General features: G+C 40.2%; 1 protein-coding gene across 1 annotated transcript; it reads right to left on the bottom strand.

The window, feature by feature from the left end:
• Positions 1 to 3,941: 3,941 nt before the first annotated feature.
• On the bottom strand, positions 3,942 to 20,704 carry fah (fumarylacetoacetate hydrolase (fumarylacetoacetase)). Its single transcript, XM_042484779.1, has 14 exons — positions 20,568 to 20,704; positions 20,265 to 20,375; positions 18,829 to 18,950; positions 16,811 to 16,860; positions 16,290 to 16,380; positions 14,919 to 15,016; positions 13,939 to 13,991; positions 13,708 to 13,807; positions 11,355 to 11,485; positions 10,907 to 10,982; positions 8,920 to 8,966; positions 7,751 to 7,852; positions 6,847 to 6,964; positions 3,942 to 4,593 (listed from the first exon to the last, which is right to left on the bottom strand). The coding sequence occupies exons 1-14, from the start codon at positions 20,646 to 20,648 to the stop codon at positions 4,517 to 4,519; spliced, it is 1,257 nt and encodes a 418-aa protein (XP_042340713.1). The 5' UTR covers positions 20,649 to 20,704; the 3' UTR covers positions 3,942 to 4,516.
• Positions 20,705 to 21,132: the final 428 nt, after the last annotated feature.

Genomic DNA, 21,132 nt, shown 5'->3' on the forward strand with positions numbered 1-21,132 from the left:
CACCTGAGCCACAGCTGCCTAAAGTACAATCATGTGAGCCTCCTATCCAGTAACCCTGCAGTCGACCACAAAAACACGTAATGTCACAGTGGTGATGTGGGTAATGGAGCCACACTGAAGATTCATGTGATTATTGTGACCAGTGTTTAGTATGAGTGTGATACAGCTGGTGTGATGTTGTATAAAACAAGGTGATGACCAGTGGTGGAAGAAGTACTTAGATCCTTTACTTTAGTAAAAGTACAAACACCACACTGTGAAAACATCCCACTACAGTCCTGCATTCAAAACCTTACCTAAGTAAAGCTACAGAAGTATCAACAAGGTGTACGTCAAGTATGAAAAGTAAAAGTAGCCATTGTGCAGTAAAATGTTCCCTTTCAGTGTTTTAATAACAAATCCGACATGTTTGGATGAATCTTTCTGCTGCATTAATGTGTTTCATTTTATCTCCTTTACATACTGCTGGGAAGTTTAATTTACAGCTGTGCATCATATTGTAAAAGATCATCATATATATGTTACGTGGCTGGCCTTTGAGAACCACTTATCTGTAAAAAGTCAGAAGAAGAGCCACTGAAACACTGAGAGCACCCAGGAGAATGTTTTGAGTATCTGGGTACATTTTCTGTTTTAGTACTGGGAACATTACAATAGAATAAAACTCACCTGGGTATCAAAAAATGAATTTAAAAAATACCTGATAAAATCAGGCTCCCATATGGAGCAGCTCCCGACTTCTGGTTTATGGCTCTGAAAGAGGAGCTCATGTTCACAAATATTAATTGAACTTTTCTATAGAAATAACATATTGGAATTCTTATGTTTAGGTGGTGTTTCCCTTTAAGAAGTATTAGAATATTTTTATTACTTTATACTTCACTTCATTAGAAGAACTAGGGCATGACGAACTATAATCTCAAAGTAACTAAAGTTGTTAAATGTGAAGTAAAAAGTTTAATATTTCCCTCTGAGATGGAGTAGAGTCAAAGTATAAGTTGCATGAAGTACAGTTCTTGAATAAATGCAATTACTTTACATCACTGGTGACAACTCACCTTGCGAATATTGACATCTGCATTCGAGAGCTCTTTATCCTTTAACCAAAAGAAAAAAACACAATAATTACAATTTTATAAGCAGCTCATCTCCTTATTGTGAAATTAAACCCATAAAGAATACATTGACCTCCAATAACTGATTTTAGTTTGGTCACTTGGGTGCAGCAGAAACAAGCAGTGAACACATGTACTTACCGTCATCTTCATTTTCAGAAACTCTTAGGTTTACAGTATCAGAGAGAAGTTCAAGTGAAGCGTACTGGCTTTCTGACAGCTCGTCTCACAACATTCCAACATTAATCTGTATGATATTTAGGATCCTCAGTCCCCAAAGCCATGTGTCAACAATTTTGCATTCAGATCACAAATGCCACATTTCTTTACACGAGGCTGTGGATTAGAGGTTGATCAGGAGAAATGTGACTGTTGTGACAAAGCCCATAACTGAGTATTGATTTAAATCTAGTATTACAGTCTGTACTTTTACTGCTGGCAGACATCTTTAATTTTCTTTTTCAACAACCAGACAGAAAAATGTGAAACAATTACTTATTTATTCATAAGCAACAAGAAGATCAATGGAGAATTCAATTTATTGGCAATAAATCTTCTTCTTTATTTAGCTTTGTTTGACAAAACTGAACAGTGTGCTGAAAACAAAAGGGTAAAGGAAATGCTTCAGTAATCACTTATTGTAAGGCAGAACGAACCAATACCTTTTTAATAAAGCTGGGGTAGATGCTTTGATTTCAGCTTCACTAAGCAAAAATCCCACAATAACCTTTGAGCACATAATTACTTGTGTGGTCTTAGAGAAGACAGACTTCTGCTCCTCCTTGTGGTTGTTTTCAAGCTTTAGAAACTGGAATCTGTGACGGGAGACTTTGGCCAATCACAGGTCATTTCAGATCACTGGACCTTATGATCACTTTCATCAAGGTCATGGAAAAGTTGTTAAGAAAATAAATCTTATGACCATTGTTCTGTAAGTACTCTGCTGAACCACCTCCAGAGCATGAAAAGGGTTCATCATCAATTAATATGAATTTCGTTTAATGTCAATGTTTTTTTTTGAAGGAAAACACAAAACTGAGGTGGCAAGAGACAATACAGAATATAATATATCAATGCAGTGAGGCTCCTTGGCATTCTGTATTGCTTTAAAATATTTATTCTCCTGTAGCTCAACTTTTCTTATTCTTCTTATTTAATGTAAACTCTGCTGAGTTAGCACTTGTTGTACTGTGTATAAGAGGGGGAGTGCGTTCTGCAGGGAGGTTGAAATGGTTCCAGATGTACAGAGAACATGTGGACGCAGCTCTGACACACTTTGAGGAGGATTTCTTCCAAAGTTCTTTGATATAAAATACACAGAGTGATGAAGAGAAAAGAGTGTTTTTGGGAGGAGGTTTGGCTCATTTACATTAAATTCAGCTTTCTGCAAACATGTTTCTTTTTGTACATGCCCCATAGGCAGGGCTGATTTTATATTTTCCCTTTATTGTCTGGGACTACTTTTCCGTTGGAGACCCTATAAGGGGCTGTTAGCCCTGGACAGCACAGCTCCTAGGATCACAGGGACACGCAAACCCCTCCTCCATGTTAAGGTAAGATAAGGTAGATTTATTGGACATTTTTTAAACAAAGTTTAAAATCATGAAATTTCATTGGTCCTTTAAGGTGGCGATTCTCAGATAGTATGCTTATTTTATCTGTGATTTATGTCACAGATCGACTCTACATACTGTAATCCTCCTCTGTTGTATATTAACGCTGGACTTTTTTTGTTATTAAAGGATTTAACAACACAAAGACAAAGTGAGATGTGAGGATTCTGATATCATCTGTACAGATGTGAGGCCCTGCCTGCAGGCTGTCTGACTGATCTGCACTGAAAGCTGTTGTTTGTTTGACTGTTAGGTTGACGGTTTTGATTTAGTTATGTAGTTTGAGGGTGACAGGTTTGCTCAGCTGATTTATATCCAGCAGCAAACTGACATGAAGCTGATTTACAGATCGAGGTTGAACCACGAAAAGAAATTACAGATGGACCGTAAAGCATTTTAATAGGCCATTGGGTCCACGTTGGATACTGTGAACAAACTGATATGTGGGACTTATAACATTTTAACAGAACATAATGAAATCTAACTGGATGTGAGTGTTTATATGACTTTCTGTACAGACTGAAGGCTGCTGGAAGCTGTCAGGAAAATGTCTGACTTGGCTGCAGCTTTTTTATCATCTCCTCTGTCACTGCCACCTGCTCTCGTCTGCTTTCCAGGTGAGGCGCAGTTCTCAAATGAGCATCATGTCAGCAGTAACTAAGAACTCTACAACTATTTTGTTATGCTTTTGTTTAAATGCTGGTTGAAGTCTAGTTCACCCTGAGCTTACCTGGGCAGTTGGTATGTTCCATTCAGGCGATAAGTAAACTGCCCGTCAGTGGTCAGCAGTGGGACAGGAGAGGTGGCAGCGTGCTGTGAGGTTTCAGGTTTTATCTGTTGATCTTTTTCCCTGCAGCTTAATGGTTTATTGGCTTAATGGTCTTTCAGGATTCATTTTATTAATGAATGCCATCTTTTATGCATCGAGTTCTGCCTGCTAACACCTCTGCCCATTATAGGGGGTGAGGGCTTATCAGTGGCTATTTTATGCTGCAGATTGATCCACATCTCGTGCTCCAGTAAATATTTCCAGCAGCAGGATGGTGTTAGAGAAACTGAGTCAAAACAGACTTCCAGTGTGTGTGTTCTTGGTACTGGAGAAACCTGTCAGTCGGTGGATCAGTGTGCCTCACAGATGGAACAACTATAAAAGAACGGGAACTTTATGGCATAGATGAACAAAATACATCAGGCTTTGACAAATGCACCATACTTGTTTAGTAGGATCAATTTATTGTTGGTTTGGCTCTGCACAGGATTTGATGATGAGAAAAAAAAACAGAATATTACAAAATGTATACTTAAAGTAACAAATATGTCTAAAGAGTTTGTAATTTCTGTAAGGAATTCTAAATGAGCTGTGCATGGGTGCAGTGAGTTAAAAAATTGATGAATTCATTAGGAATCAGGCTAGCCCATATAAATTATCAGTAACAGTGGTCCTGCTACAGCAGCACGACTGATGTGACGTTATGTAGGCACTTCCCTCTGCTAGATGAATATTACAGAGGATTTCTTTGACAAGGTCACAACTCTACAGAGCTCTGAGATGAATGAAACTGAATAAAGCTAATCAGTTATTAAAAGACGCTGGAAACGTGTCATTTTAAGAGAAAGAGATGTGTGTCGGTGTGTGGGAAAGTGTGCGAGCGGAGGTTTTGGTTGTAGTTGTCTCCATTCATGGACAGTTGATGTCAAAACATGGTGAAATACTTCAGGTGTGTCGGTTTGTCTTTCACTATTTACACTCTTCAAAAGGATGCCTACTTTAATGAGAGGAAGTGTGTTTCAGTGTTGCAGGGCAGGGAGGATGATCCCCATACAGGGTCCAAAGCCCACTCTGTATCCATCTCCTTGACAGTAACCTAGACAGAGCAAGAGATGGGACAATACTATCATTATAAACAAACAACACCAGTAACTTTAGCAATTTAGCAAGAATGGGCATTTTATGATTGAGTCGACAGAAGGGAGATGACAGGAAATGAGGGGACAGAGAGGGTAAATTACATGTGACAACTAGAAAATGCACTTCCTGCAGAAAATGCATGTTACAATCATTTCCTGTTTCATGGCAAAACATGTAAATTTGAGACCTCGCCACAGCCAGTCCCTTCAACAACAACTTAGTCTTTCAACATTTTTTTTCTTAAAGTTCTTTAGATGGCACAGACAGCTTTTTAAGTTAAGCAGGTTAAATCCATAGGAGTTTAAGTATCATCTTTGTAAATGTTAAAAAAATGCACTAAAATGGCAAAGTCAATTCAAAGTTCTTTATTTTCTGTTTGGTTTAGGGTATGGCTCCAAGAGAATTTTTAAGTCACACTGCTGGGGCTACTGAGTTTTGAACTGGGTGCTACTGAGTATTTTTTAATACCCAAGTATGAGACCTGTATAATATCAACTTTTTTACCAGCTCTGACGTGTGTGTAGGGTTTGGTGGACCTTTAGCCCCTCAAAAATGCCACTCATTTCCTGAAATGATAATAATTAAAGCTGCAAGCAGCAACGAACATGCCCTCACACCTTTTCACATGTCAAAGGTAGTGGCCTGTTCGCAGTCAAGGAAAATATTATACGACGGAAAGGTCGTGAGTCGGTGACAGCGTTCCAGGAGCCAGACTTTGGTGTCAGTTCTATTGGAGTCAAAGCAGCAAGCAGGGAAATTCACACTATAACCCAACATATTTTTGTTCTTTAACTGTGACTGAAAAATCCCTTCACCACATTAAAAAACATACATTATGTGATGGTTCAGCCGCTTATGTGTGCGATCTCATTCTAGCCTACTGGTCACCAGAAGTTCATATCCATAGATAAGGGTCAGAATGTAGACGGGCCCGTAGATAGAGAGCTTTGCCTTCTGGCTCAGTTCCTTCCTCATCACAGTGGAGCAGCACAAGACTGCATCACTGCAGAGAACCATGGCCTCAGATTTGGAGGTTCTGACTTTCATCCCAACTGCTTCACACGTGGCTGCAAACTGCCCCAGTGCATGCTGGAGGTCACAGTGTGATCAAGCCAACAGCACTACATCATCTGCAAAGAGCAGAGATGCAGTTCCCCAGAACGACTAAAAATGGGAACTACCAACCCCACTCCACAGGCCACACACCCGACAACCAAAACAGCTCGACAATATCCAGAGCCTTAACCATTTTAGGGCAAATCTCCAAGGCACTTTTTGACAACCTCACTGACCTCTGCCCGTGATATGGATGACTTCCCCTGAGTCTTCTGACACTGTCTTCTCCACAGGGGATGTGTTGGTGGGGTTCAGGAGTTCCTTAAAATGTTCTTTCCACCAATGGACAATATTCCCAATCTGGGTCAGCAGTTCTCCTCCCCTGCTGAGCACAGCCGAGAGAAGCCCTGCTCTCCTTTCCTGAGGCATCTAACAGTTTGCCAGGACGTCTTTGAGGCCACCTGAAAGTCCTTCTCTATAGCCTCCTAAAACTCTTCCCACCCTGCTTTTTGCTTTGGTGACCACCTCAGCTGCAGCCCTTCTGACCAACTGATACCTATCTGCTGCTTCAAGAGACCCCTGGGCAAACTGAGCTTGAAAGACCTCCTTTCTCAGCCTGATGGCCTCCTTCAGGCAGGCCTCCAGGGTTCCTAGGTTGCCTGCACGACAGGCATCAACAGTCCTCTGACAACTATTTTCAGCAGTTTCCTCCACAATGGAATCTTTGCTCATGGACCTCTAGGTTTCCATGTCCTCAATCTTCCCAGCAATGCACAAAACATTCTTCTGGAGATGAGAGTTAAAGACCCCATGGACATTGTTCACTCTAACTACATGTTTGGGTTTACCAGGTCTGTCCAGCAGACTACCCTCCGTCTGATCCAACTCCCCGGGTGGTGATTAGCTGACAGGTCTGCTCCTCTCTCCAACTGAATGTCCAGTCAACCCCTTCCAGGTTTCTCTGTCGTTGCATACATGAGTGTTGAAGTCCACCAATAAAACTACAGAATCTCTGGTCAGTACCCTTTTCAGGACAGGCCCCAGAGACTTCATGGCCGGGGCCCAATTCAAGAAAAAAAACTCTACATGTTTCCAGTGAACTGAGGTACCAAATTGCACTACTGACACTGCTCTGCCAAAGTTTTGGTCTAACCTGTGATAGTGACTTCATCTCCGTCCTTCAGGAAAGTTCTGGTCTCTCCTCCTCCCAGGTCAATGCTCTTAGATCCTCTCCATGACAGCTCCAGCATTGAGCCAAAGCTCCCAGGATCCTGTTGGAAAACAGTACAGGTGGGTGAGGTTAGAAAGTGCTTTACAAGAGAAAGGAAAAGAAAATAAGGTTTAAAAGACACAGAAGCCAAAATCTGTGAAAGCAAGGAGATAAGCCAAAATCTGTGAAAGCCAGGAGATAAAATGTGTAAACTCAGTGCACATTTATGGTGTTAGGGGTAAACTCGAGATTACAAAAATCCACAGTTTCTACATTTCACATGCTGAGGTATTAATTAACATTTTTCAAGATCTGTCTTACAGTGCACTGATTATTCAACATTCAATTTTTTCTAACAGAAATGTTTTGTTTCCTTCTGCTGCACCTTTGTTGTTTGAGCAGTGTTAGAAAAGTTAGAAATGTCTTTTCCCTCTTTTGTATAGACAATGTGTTACATTAAGAATGCACTACTTTACACATTAGGATACCTGTGTCCATGTGTGTCTACAAATTGCATGAAAAAACTTTTCTGTAAACTACTATGTCCTGCACACAGGAAAGGCAAAAGCCACAAGTATTAATCATTAACACTATCAGTGTGTAGCTGTTATTCAATTAATGGTTTGTGTGTACTGGATCGACACAAAAACACAATTTTAAAAAGAGTTTGAAGAGATCTGCAAGAACTGTTAGCTTTTGCAGGAGATGTATAATGTTTTGCTGGTGAGATGTGCAACAATATCCTAAAGTTTCAAAGTTTGTATCTTCAATCAGAGAAAAACTGTAAATCAGTATCCATGTTAAGAAGCATTTAAATTCTGAGTGATTTGCACATGCAGGCACTCACGGGTCCACTAATAGTTCCGGAGGCCAGCAGGTCTCCTGGTCTGACGTTGCAACCGTTGACTGTGTGATGGGTGAGCTGCTGCTTCATGGTCCAGTACATGTACTAAAGACAAAGATAAAGATACAAAAGACAAAGATACAAAATGAAGGTCATGAGTGAGGAGAGGCAGACTGTCAGACTTCATGCTTGTTCACCTTTTGCATAAAGGAGACTGCAGGTCATACCTGTCTGTGCAGTTATGGTGATGGCATTCAACGCTGAGGGAGTCTGCACTAACAACATGTGTGTTAAATCTGCTCCAGGTGTGTTTTTAACAGTGCAAACTCAGTGTTAATAGTTTTGTAAAAAGTGTGTCATAAAGTTCTAAGCTGGGTTTCAATCAGAGAATGAGCATTCAGTTTGAAACACTTGGCTACAAGTGTTACAGAGATACAAGGTCACAGAGATAGTGCCTCAAGAATCACTGTTAGTGTGCTAGCATTCAGAGAAAAAATGTTATAATACTGACAGAAATACAGAGAAAACAGGTTATTCACATTTCATCTATACACCCCAGTTTCTTTCATAGTTCTCCACCTAGCATATTCAGTTTCTCATTGACGGAAAATGCTGTTTACACACATAAACCGAACACTCAAAAATCAGTTGATAAACAAGTTATTCATGTCCATGTAAACACACTGAAGGAATGATTTATTTGGACGCTTTTGTGTGAAATTCTGTAGAATGAGTTTTGAATATTGAAATATGTGGAAACAGGTCATTGTAGTTTTGGTAAATGGATCTCTGTCTTGGTAGGTGGTGTTGTGGTTTGGGATGTTGAAATAAAAGGTGCAGTCATAGTGTTTTAGGGATTGAGAGGAAGTGAAATGAAAAAGTAATCAACAGATCATTTTAGACTGAATATAATCATAGTGAATTGCAGTCATTTTTTTTACCTTCAGCACCACAAACAACTCCGTGCAATAAAACTGTGCTGTTCCACATTTGCAAAGGGGCAACAATACACTGTGCTGCCTTGTCTGAATTACAAAGTAAGATGATGTCATAATACTAAACACTATGTGACAGACCTGTGTAATACCAAAACCTGTCTTTATGCTGGAATATTTACTACAAACATGATGAAAATGTTACAGTGGATGTATTTCAGCACACAAGTTTCTTACCTTAAAGTTTGACCTGCAGATGGTTGCTGCCTCTGCCATGCCCTGTCCTGAAAGTGGAATATAGAGAAAGATGAATTAAGGCTGCTTTGAGACATTTCCTCACACATTAATGCATGAGAAGGTCCTTTTTGTGCATAGTGTGGATTTTAGTGAAGGGAAACAATTTAGCAAGTTCTTTGAGAAGAAAAGTGAGCAGTACTTTTGTTCTAGAGTCTTAAGCAGCTGTTAAATGTAGTGGAAACAGATGGTATCGATGTCTAGAATAATATTAGCAAAACAACAAGGGAAATATTTGAAATATGTCTGATAGATGAGTGGTCAGCATGCAGTCCTGACATGGCTCATTGGTATATTAGCTAAAAGCAGAAAAATATGACCCCAATTTCAGAAACAGCAACATAAAGCAGCAAGGAGGTAAGTTCAGTTAACAACTTTGATAAAATCAAAGATGAAGATGCAGTTAGCCTGCTGCCATTTTTAGTTTAAAGAGGTGGCTGGGCAGGGCAGAAGGGGAGTGGTTTCGTTTTGCTGAACAAGCATTGCTGTTTGCTGCATGAGAGTGGAGGAGGATGTGCACCAAACCTGTGAAATAATCAGTAGCTCTAACAAAAATTTTGGATTGAGTCCTTATAGTCACAAAGTCTTTATGAACAGAACAGTACAGAAACTAAAGCATAGTCCTTCATTAATCTTCGACAACAAACACAGTTCGAAGATTAAAAATAAAACTAATTCCCCCGTGCAAAGCTAGTACTACTATCTAATCCATTCACCCTTGAGTCTACTTGAACATCTGTCAAATTTAAAGGAATTCCCTCAAGGTATTCTGGAGATATCGCTTTCACAAATATGAAAAAAATGCAAGGTCAGCATGAACTTTGATCTTAAGCCACCAAAATCTAAACAGTTCATCCTTGAGTCCAAGTGAATGTTTGTGCCAAATTTTAAGAAATTCCCCCAAGACGTTTCACAGTGACCTTGACCTTTTACCTGTGACCACCAAAATATAGTCAGTTCATGTTCATGTTCAAATCCAAGTAAACGGTAGTGCCAAATTAAAAAAAAAAAAATTAAAAAGATATGTTGAGATATTTCAATCACAAGTATGAGACAGATTAGGTCACAAGGACCTTAGCCTTTGACCTATGACCACCAAAATAAAACCAGATCATCCGTGAGTCCAAGTCAATATTTGTGCTAAATTTCATTAAATTCCCTTGAGGTGTTCTTGAGATATCCCTTTCACAAAACATAATGCCTTTTGCCTCGGCTACCACCAGCATGGAGGCATAAAAAGATTGAGCTCAGCCTGTGAATGTCCCCTCGTTAGTCTCTTTTCTTTTCAGTCGATCAAATGTTAAGGTGGGCCTATAATTCCCTCATTTTATCTGAACACATATAAACAAGCAGGATACAGATTACAGGGCAAATTTGTGTTGCTGGTGCTACAATCTGCTATATATATTTAGTTGCCTAGCATTAATAACGTGCTATGACAGGAAGGAGTTTCTATAATTAATAAGCTATTACAATGATCATCAAGGCAAAATGAGTCTGGAAATAGTCAAAAAGGCTGTTAAGGATGAGGCTTCAGAAACTGCAGGGTCCAAAATTCTGTGCACCACCCCCTTGTCTTTGCTTTAGGTACATGAAACCAGGGGGGCATCGGAAATCCTCATAAGTGTTGGCGGAAAGTTCGAGTGGTAAAATGTTAAGCAACATGGATAAGAGAGAAATACAAATACAAATGTAATTAATTAATTAATTTAAAATGAGTTCCATTAATTAAATTAAAATGTTATTATTATTATTTTTTTTAATAATTAAATTAATTACATTAAAATTAAACAAAATAAATAGAATTATTACAGTAAATCACCTCAGGGTTTTGACTGCTGAGCAGTGTGTGTGGGAGTATGAGTTAAACCATGGAAATACACAGAGAGCATTGCAGCTGATTGGATGATGGCCGCTCTCTGTACAGTACCTTTTAGTGACACGAAAAGGTTGATGTTGAAGGTGTAAGCGTCAGGGTGTTGCAGGTACGGGAGGGGCTCTGGATCCTGCAGAAAGGGGAGAAACAACATGAACTAGAACACAATGGAGAGGAGGCTCTGATGTCCACACACACAAAAACTAAACTAGAAAGAGACCAAGCATTTTTTCAATCCTTGACTCCTGAAAACTGGTGAGATAAAAATGTAATATTTGTCCATAGGGTGGCACCAGAGGTGGTTGGTTTGTGATTGACATGTAAAAGCTAATGCGAAGGTTAAAAAAATCAAAGCAAGGCCTGTGAGCAGTTTGAGTCTGCAGTTACTAGAATGGTTCTACATCATGGTCTGGTGACTCAACACAGAATCTAATTCAGTGACTTAGGATTCAGGTTGGCTATGCTTCTCTTCCAGGCTGCAGGTTGAGGCCCTTGTACTAACCTGGATGGGGTTGGGCTCTGCAAAGGGTAATAGCGCCTCCATTGGGATGACCCAGGGTGAAATGGTAGTCCCAAAGTTCTTCCCCAGGAAAGGACCAAGAGGAACATACTCCCACGCCTGAATGTCCCTGGCTGAGAATAAACACAAATATTACTGCAGTGCATAAGCAGGCAGGCTATGGATCCATAATATCAATTAGCTGCTGACAGTCAATAACAAAGAGTCCACTAAAGCTGCCTGCAGGCCAGGAAATATGGTCAGTGGTTTGATCCCCAGCTCCTCCTCCTTGAGCAATATACTGAACTCCACACTGCTCCTGATGCTGTGCCATCGGAGTGTGAGTGTGTGTGAATGGTTACTGAGTAGCAGGTCACACCATGTACAATAGCTGCGGCCACCAGTGTGTGAATGTGTGTGTGAATGAGTGAATTTGACATGTAGTGTGAAAGCACTTCTTTTAAATTCAGCATTGTCTTGCCCCTGCAGTAATCTGATATTAATTATTATCATTTAGGACTAGACTTGGCCTTGGACTGGTCTCAGAATGTCAGGTTAGACTAGACTCATGAAGCCTGCCCAGAAATATTAAGGCTGACCTCATTTGAGGTGGCCACATTTCTATTACTATGGCAATAATGCTGGTAAATCTGACAGGAGGAGACAGTGCTGACACAGTGAAAACTGAAGACAGGGCATGAAAGCCAGAGGCTATAACAGGAGATATTTCGAGTCCAGTCAGCTCAGAGCACCCTGTGTCTCAGCTCTGCAGTCTAAATGAACTGTGAGTGGTCGGAAGACTAGAACAGCACCATACAAGTGCATATATACCATTACCATTTACTTGTGGATTGTTTCCCTATGTCAAAACTAATTTGCAAATCTTTGTATTCTGATTTTACGTTTGTTTTACACAGCATCCCAACTTTTTTGGAATCAGGGTTTCATATAATCAATGTATCAGCAGCAGTATAGCAAGCAACAGCTGAGCTCTCTCTCCTGTTATGTTCAAGAACAGCAATCATTTTTCGACTTAAACATTATCTTCAGCTCTCTCTCTCTCTCTCTCTCTCTCTCTTATATATATATATATATATCAATCAGTTTTATTAATAATCAATCTTACAGATCATGGTTTACTAATGAGATTTTGTGTCAAATTAAACCCTTTAAATTCAAATTTACATCTTAAAAGCACATTCAGTTTTTTAACAATGTTTATATTTTTTTTTACAACAGGAAACCTGAACAAGAAGGAAATAACATTTTGTGTGTGTGTGAGTGTGTGTGTGGCGCTTCATGCTCCAGAAATTATTAAAAATACTGAACCTGTATTTTTAAACTCTTAAAATGGTCAATTTGACCAAATTGACCTGCAACATAACTGGAGGGTTACATAAATCACTCGTTTGTGTCTGAATAATGTATTTACATTTGGTTGAACTCCACTGTGAGGCTAATAAAGCAGCAGCGAGATAATCTTTTACTGTACGAGCTGCAAGGCCAGTCTTATCTCACAATCAGTCTGTGTCTGTCCTCATCATTGGCTAAGCCTCCCCTCAGCCACAGTGAGCCTTTGAGAAATGACTTGTCAGTTAAACCATTGAGCACCACTGAGAACAGAGGGGAAGAAGAAGAATAAAGGGGGACAATTAACTTTGCATGCAGTTGTACGAAAGAAACTTTGAATGCCAAAACTTCACAGAAAGCCGATGGTGAACTCTGCTCAGAATGATCTCCTCTGGGCTTCAGCAAATACTAAATGAGAGCGATGTCAGTTCCCTTTCTAGCTGCAAATTCCACAGAAATGTTGCAGATTGAAAAATCTGGCACACTGTACTGTGGTCAGAAAAATAAAAACTGTTGCAGACTGAACAGTATTCATGGATGATGGACTGTTCTCGAAATATTCTGTCTTAAATATGTGTTTCATCGTGGCAGTCAGAGAGCAACAACACCATGCATCTCCCCTCCAGAGGTTTCCAGCTGAATTAATAATACATGTACCCACTCATGTTCTATTGAGGACCCACTCTGCCATTTGATCTAAAATAAATTCCATTTGACTAAATCTAAAGTGGCATCAATATGTATAATACAGAGCGAAATTAAGGAACAAGTGTGCTTCTAAGTGACGTGTCACTGCTAATTACAGCTGTTGATCTGGCAGCATCCCATCAGCTTCAGTCACACAAACTCTAGATATAGATAAGATATTTTGGTTAGTGGCATTATATTTTCCAGGAAGGATTCATGGAAAGCTTATCACACAATCTCAGGTTTGCCAGGTTGTGTTGGGGAACCCAGAGACACATAAAGAAGACGTTGGGCTGATGTGTCGTTCAGGGGCTCTTACCACTCCAGTCATTCATGAGTACCATGCCAAAGATGTGTTCATGGGCTCTCTGGATGGGAATGGGCTCCCCGAGCTGATTCCCTCCTCCAACAAAGAAGGCCTGATCAGAGTAAAGACAAAATATAACAGCAGTGAACACTGATATTGTGCAATGAAGTCATTTCAACATCTATTCAAACATTACCAAAATACAGGTGATTAGATTAGAAAGTAAGTAAATACTGTAATCACCATCTCCAGCTCAATGTCCAACTGCTTAGACGGGCCAAACATGGGAGGCTTTGCTGAGGGGAAGGAAACATGGCAAACATAGTAATCATCATCAGAAAAAAAACATGTATCCTAGTGTGTTTATGTATATACACACTAGGATACATGGTATTTAATTTTTGAAGAGGAAGATATCAGATATGTTGATATATGACAACTCAGCTGGCCAATACTGATATCAATATATCCACTTTATTTCCTCACTTAATTTTAGTTTTTTGTTGAGTCTCCTCTGTAGTAGAATTAATATATTAATATCATATTCTGCATATTTTTACCATGATGGTCCACCAGCAGATGCTAACATACAAAAAAGATTTTGACACAGGACAACAGTTTTAGAAAGAGTGTCATGATTTTCATGGTAAACTTCCATTGACTATCTACTACTGCTGATACACAGTCTGTAGCCCCCATCACTACAGGCCTATGATGTCTCTCTGACCATAGGTCAGGGTACTATTCCTGCTACTTTGATGTAACCGTTGCAAGCATTAGTACAGCTTTAAATTATTTAATAAAGGAAACACATTTATCCAGATTCCTGCCCATATTTTAAAGGGCGACTTCATCTTTTTAACTCAAAGTGTGTATCAGGTGTTGGCAGGTACTTTGAAAACAGTTACATTTGAAGGAGCTGCATGACATCTGATAAACTGCCTCAAGCGATGATACCTGAGGCAGCATCAGTTGGAGCTGAAGAGGGTTGGAGATGAAAAAAAGAACTCTGGGGGTTAGGGGTTGAAAAAGTGAGCTTACTGGAGCTCTGGAGTGCACTGCTCAGCTCTGCTGGAAACTTGACACAATGCCTGAAACTGTTCATTGTAAGTCTGATAATGTCTTTTAGGGTTAGCAAGGACATTTTCACCAGTCCTGAAGAAGTGTCTTTCACTCCTACATGAGTGACATGAATAATGTAGCCAAACGCTGGAGGAGCTTACTCTGGTCAGGTCTCATCTGGCCTGAGGGCCGGCGGATGGGGGTCCCAGAAACAACCACTGATGATGCTCTTCCATGGTATCCCACTGGAAGCCTCAACCTGCAGAACACCATGCTGAATGTTAGTACAACAGTGAATTTAGCGGAAAAACAGAGCTCGGTTTATACATGGTACTGCTGTGCCTGGATCACTGTCAGTCTGCTGGGCACATTGAAAAGGAATGGGCTTTTCCAGCATGTTCTCATCCCAAATCGTCACATGTTCCAATTTTTCCGTGGACTTCTGTGTCTATATATTACTCTCTGGGTATCCTTCTTCTGGTCTTTACATTCCAGGATGCTGCTACCATAATGTCAACACAAGCACACGGTGGGATGACACTGCACCTGGTTATGTTTGGGCAACAAACATAACCAGCGGGACAGCGGGACGTCAACAAACGCACTTGCAGGTACAGATGGTTAGGATTAGGAAGAGAGGGCATGTGGTAAGATGTAGTAAAAAACCATCACATTCAGACGGGAAGCAAACACTGGACTCCAGCATGAAAGTCCAGGGTTTGTTTGAGTCATGCATGCCCCTCCCGCCTGCCCTGTCGGCACCCTCACGCTCCTTATATTACATAATTACCGGCAGCGTTTCAACCTGAAGCTGCTCTGTGGCGTATCATGCAGACACAACAGGTTCCATGTGGCCACGTTCTCAATTGACACCACCTGCCCGCATATAAGGCTGCCACGAAAGGGTTACCATCAGCTGATGCCGTCCAGTGGTGTTTCATGGGGACGCATAAGGTGGCTTTTGGCGTTGAAATCATACCCTGAAAGCACTGACAAAGCAACGATATTTGGCAACTTTAGAATGAGAACAGGCTGGCTTTTCCTGAACAGGGATAGTATTTTTACTGCAGCAGTATTTGTGTTGTAATCCCAGCAGGATTAGTTGTGCTTTAGCTAGTGCTTTATCTTCAGCTAATGGGGATCCTAACAAATAAACAACTATATAAATCATCTCAGTAGTATTGCTGATCCCTGAAATTTGACATGGGGAGCAGGAAGAGCAGCCTGCCATCAGAGTGAGAAAGAGAAGCCTCCATCATCTCTACATTCTTACCATGGCAGAATAAATGAACAAATGACAACTGTGCTGTATGACGGTCATTTTGTTGACCAGAGCTCTGCTGTTGTGTTTAAATACACACTGGTATTCTGGGGCCCAAATCAGTTAGAGAACCCTCATAGTGTCCCTCCACATATCACTGTTTGCACAGAGCTTTGCACACTTTGTTCCAAGCTGTCTCTGAATATCTGCATCAACACTGGGGATGTTCACAACAGCTTAATGCCCACTGCTGGCTTGATTGATAGTGTACCAGTTTGGCATCAGAGCATTCTCCTTCCCCCGGAACATAATGCCGACATTGGTGGCGTGATCTCTGGAGGAGTAGAAGTCGGTGTAGTCACCTGTGAAAACAGACAGTTCATAAGAGCGACAGGCAGAAATATTCACATCTATAGTCTGAACCCTTTGTTTTATCATGGTGAAGTCTAGCATCACAGAGCTGACTGAGTGAGCTGAGTCATATATGACAGAAATGTCATATGTGGTAAAACAGTGCCCCCTGCTGCTAAAAAGCCTCAAATCTGTTGCACTATGTAAATTGCCATTTCCTGCATCTATATCTACTTTGCAAGAAAGTGAGCAAAGAATTTGCTGCTTTTGGGGATTGTTTTACAGTGACTGCATGATAACAATTAAAGGCTCCTAGTAGCAAAAAAAGTGTTTTTTCTGTGCTGTTTAAGTTATATTAAAATGTAAAACTATCAAAATGAGATGGTAAATTCTGAAAAATGTGTAATGGGACAGCCATGAAGGAGGTCACTTCTGGCTCACCAATTTCTGCAGGGAGGTGCATGGTGGCTGTACTCTGATGGACAAATGCTCTGCAGAGACAAGAACCAAAAGACAAACATCTCTGATGATCTGGGTTCCCACTCTCTGAAGAAATTGTTTCCAAGTAAATTTTCAATGACTTTATGTCTAAAATATCTATTTTGTGAGACTGAGAGGACATCTAACAATACAACACTGCCTATGTGTTGTGTGTGTGTGTGCGTGCGTGTGTTGATAGCATGGCCTAATGCTAATGCACATATCTTGAACTTCAGCTCCATTTTCCAAAACTCTAAACAAAAGTGTATAACTGCTCACTCATCTGCCTCCCTAATACCATGCCATGTTACATCTAAATCAAACTTTGCCCTCAGAAACAGACTGAATGACAGTATGTTCCACACTGGAGGGATCCATTCAAAACCCTGCTACCATCAGGGTTACAAGAGAAATCATTTGGAACTTTGTAAAATCACAGCACTGGCTATCCAGTTTACTCTTTCAGGAACAGTCACTGAGAGAAATTCCAAGCAGTGCTGTGATATACTTTATACAACAGTTAGCAATTTGAATGGTCGAGAGGCATTGGAGTTACTAAAAGTTATGAGGAAGCCCAGGAGGGGGCAGCTGTGACGGACGGGTTTCGTTTAACCGCCGTTCACTGGGGGTAAACCAGCTGTTACAGATGTTACAAGGATGTGCAGTGAGGCAGGGACACACTCGTCTGACACTAACTACAGCCTGAGGGACACCGACACACACACACACACACACACACACACACACACACACACACACAAACTATCTGATCAAACTAACTCATCTGAATAACACAAAGTGTCTGTTAACCGACTGATTTTACTGAAAACAGAGATAAATTTTCATGATACCAAGCATCTGCTCTTTGCATAATATGAAGACCGAGCTAACACAGATTAGCAAGCGGAAAATGTTTATGTGTTGCTAGGCAACGGCTATCACAAACAAATCATAATCTGTTGTCACTTGTTAATATTAACAAATAATGTTGTGTTATGTGAGCGATAATAGAAAGGCAAGCCACTTATACGTGGGAGCGGCCACGTGTGAGGAATTTCACAGAGGAATTATGGATTCAAAACTTCTTTAGAGTTATGCGATGCAACAACACCTCTTGTAGCGACTGGTGCATTATGCCCAAAGGAGCCAGTTCAGGGAGCATCATGTGACTTGGAGAAGCCAAAAAAGGGTTTCTATTGCAGTTTTCTGAAATGTGGCTTTTTTAAATCGCCTGAAACTCATGTGAGCGTAAATCTTTTTTTGTGATACATGGGAGTTTTTCTTTTAATTGACGTGTTTCCATCAAGTGTATTTTATATTCGCTATTTCAATTTGTGCAATTTGAGGGTTAATGGAAACCCACCTAATGTATATGTTCCTATTCCATGTCTTATGGATTGTCTGTCTGTACACATGCCATCCATCACGCATCGGTCCATCCTGCGAGGGATCCCTCCTCAGCTGGTCCTCTGGAGGTTTCTTCCATATCTGCTGTGGCAATTGATGATTTCTGATATTGGGCTAAATAAATTAAATGGACTGTGTGTTATCAATTTTGAGGCTTAGTGTTTGCACACGGAGAAAGGTGTGATATTTGGGTTTAGGTCGTGACTTTAAATTGAATTATGCAGAGATTTTTCTGAATAAACACACAATGATTTATTTGGCACTTGAATATTGAAAGCAGTGGAAACAGGTTGTCTGGATAGTCAGTGCTGCAATTTTAAAAGGTCCAAAAGATTTATCTGAAAACCGTGTTAAGAGTTTGTTAGCAGTGGTTTGAGTTGATCCCTCCAGTTTTTAACAAGATTACATGGATTTGAGCAAAGATTTTGGTTTTAACATTCAAGTTTGACATTTGTGAATTTAACTTTTAATATTTTTATATTGTACTTTTATGACATCACATGACCACACAAAGCATTAGCTGATAAAGACTATGTGTAAACCCCTGTGTACGACGAGGACTACACACTGACCTGCTCCGAAGGCTGACGTCATCTCTCAGTGTGCTCTCACTGGCTGACAGCAACTCCTGCAAGGTCCTCCTGGCCTCCCTCCACGCCTCATAACCAAGAGCCATGAAAGCATTCAGTGTGGGCTGAGGAGACACAGATAGCAGACATGATACATTCAGCAGCACTTTCATCATCAGCCGACATAACTTTAGAAAGCAAAATGATTGTAAACACAACTGAACTAACAGCTGAGACCACAAACATGTGTTGATAAAATACATGTTTTGCAAAATGCTTCAAAGCCACTTTTGCACAATGACAGGAGGCCAGGGCCCAGTCACAGCAGCCCTATACTACTATAAGTACTATAAGTACAAAAACAATTCCCAATGTGAATAATTCATATATACAGTATATATATATATATATATATATATAGTTGATTGGACTCACTTGTTGTTAGTTCTGAAGACTGAATAATGCTCTTGAGTTGCTCTACAACTGCTGTTTCTAATCGCTGTGTGTTGCAGGGCTGCACACAGGGGGTCATGTGACCTGCACCTCCAAATTTGGCCAATAAATGAAAAAAAACTCCTACAGGACTCATGCTTATCCTGGGAACTCGAGATTCCCAACTACATTTCCCTGACCAGTGGTGAATATGAATTAGTACCTTTACTCAGGGACTGTACAATTTTGAGGTATTTATACTTATGAGTGCATTCATGCTTTGCTTCTTTACATCTACTGCACTACATTTTACTCTTACTTCACTTGACAGGTAACGTTAATAGTTAGTTTGAGAAATGTATAATTGATGTTTAAAACTCATCACCAGCTTATAAAATGTCAAACAAAGCTATATATGAAACTACACACAGGAATAAATAGTTTTAAATACCTCATAGTTGATCAGATACATTAAAATGATGCTTACACATTCACTAGTGATAAAAACATAGCTAATACAAAAAGACAGCCAAGGGTTTCATGAGTATTTTTATTTCAGCTACATTTAGGTAATTTGCTGAAGACAACTGTATCTATATAGCATAATTCTAAATGTAAGACCATTTATTGTCACTGACATTGCTACCTCGTGGTATTAATACTTTCACTTTAGTATGAGATCTGAGGAATTCTTCCATCACTGTCAGTAGCTGCTTTACCAGATTTTGATCTGGTATTGGACTCGTTGTGTTTGCCTTGGTCCCACCACCCCTCCCCCTCACTCAACCCCAACATCAAAAAAGCCTCTGAACCACAGTCACAAATGTAGATAAAGCAGCAGGGACACTCAGACCACTACAATGGGACCAACTGGCCTTTAATGTGTCGGTCTACATGGTGACATCATGATGATAATACTGTTAGTTTGCTGCTGTGATGGACCTCTGACTCAGGTTAACAGCTAACTGACTGTGTCTGCTCTGATGACTGGCAGTCATTTAACTTACCTGGTCAAAGACATGCTGATGTTTGGACATCACAGGCCCCCGAAACAAGGACTTGACCACACTCAGGTCCAGTATCTGGTCTCCAATGGCAACACCAACGCGACATTTGGGCTGAGGAAACAAAACACACTCTGACATAACCACTGCTGACTCCAGATGTTGTGACAAGAGCTCATCTTTGTACTCATAGACCCACATTTATGGAAATATTTTATTTTTGAAAATCGTACGTCCTAAATGTGTCTTACTTGACAAAGCTTGATCCGTTTGCAAACCTAGCAGAAATAACTGAAGTGCACTTACATTATCAGGTGTGGAGAATATTCCGTAAGGAAGGTTGTGGAAGGAGAAATCCGACGATGAATCAACTTTGATGAAGGACATCTTCTCCTTAGCAGTGGTGTTCCACTCAACCTTACAGAGAGACTGAGCAGCTGCGCTGACTCTTTCCAGATGTTTAACTTTGGACAGGCCCGCCTCCCACTGCAGGGCCAATCACATGCTGCCCATAGGATCCACCCCAACCCACATGTCTGCAAGTTAATGCAAACCAGCCGGGCAAATGACTAAGCAAAACTAGTGTCAGGGTAGCCTTATATGTTGTTTGGCAAAAGACACAGGCATATTCCAAAATGCTCAATGTCACTGTTTAATAAGCGAAGAAATATCTTTCAAAAAAATCCAACATTCAGCCTAATAGTTTAAGTAAAACAGAAAAATAGAAACAGAAAGGTAAGTATAATGTTGCTTTTAGGGTATAATATGAAAGAGGAATGAGTATTGTAAAATGATTTAAAAGTTTACTTACTTATTTCATTTTTATAGTGTATTTCTTTATGAATAAAATACATATTACTGTGATTTTGTG

The sequence above is a fragment of the Plectropomus leopardus genome, chromosome 1, assembly GCF_008729295.1.
Source record: "Plectropomus leopardus isolate mb chromosome 1, YSFRI_Pleo_2.0, whole genome shotgun sequence".
In the NCBI taxonomy this organism is placed as follows: Eukaryota; Metazoa; Chordata; class Actinopteri; order Perciformes; family Serranidae; genus Plectropomus; species Plectropomus leopardus.

Coding starts and splice junctions, on each gene's coding strand:
- fah (XM_042484779.1), bottom strand. CDS start 20,648: ATGTCCTTCATCAAAGTTGATTCATCGTCGGATTTCTCCTTCCACAAC. Junction 8,967..10,906: donor CCTTTTCGTGTCACTAAAAG/GTACTGTACAGA, acceptor TTCCACTTTCAG/GACAGGGCATGGCAGAGGCA. Junction 7,853..8,919: donor TCTGCAGGTCAAACTTTAAG/GTAAGAAACTTG, acceptor CTTTGTCTTTAG/TACATGTACTGGACCATGAA.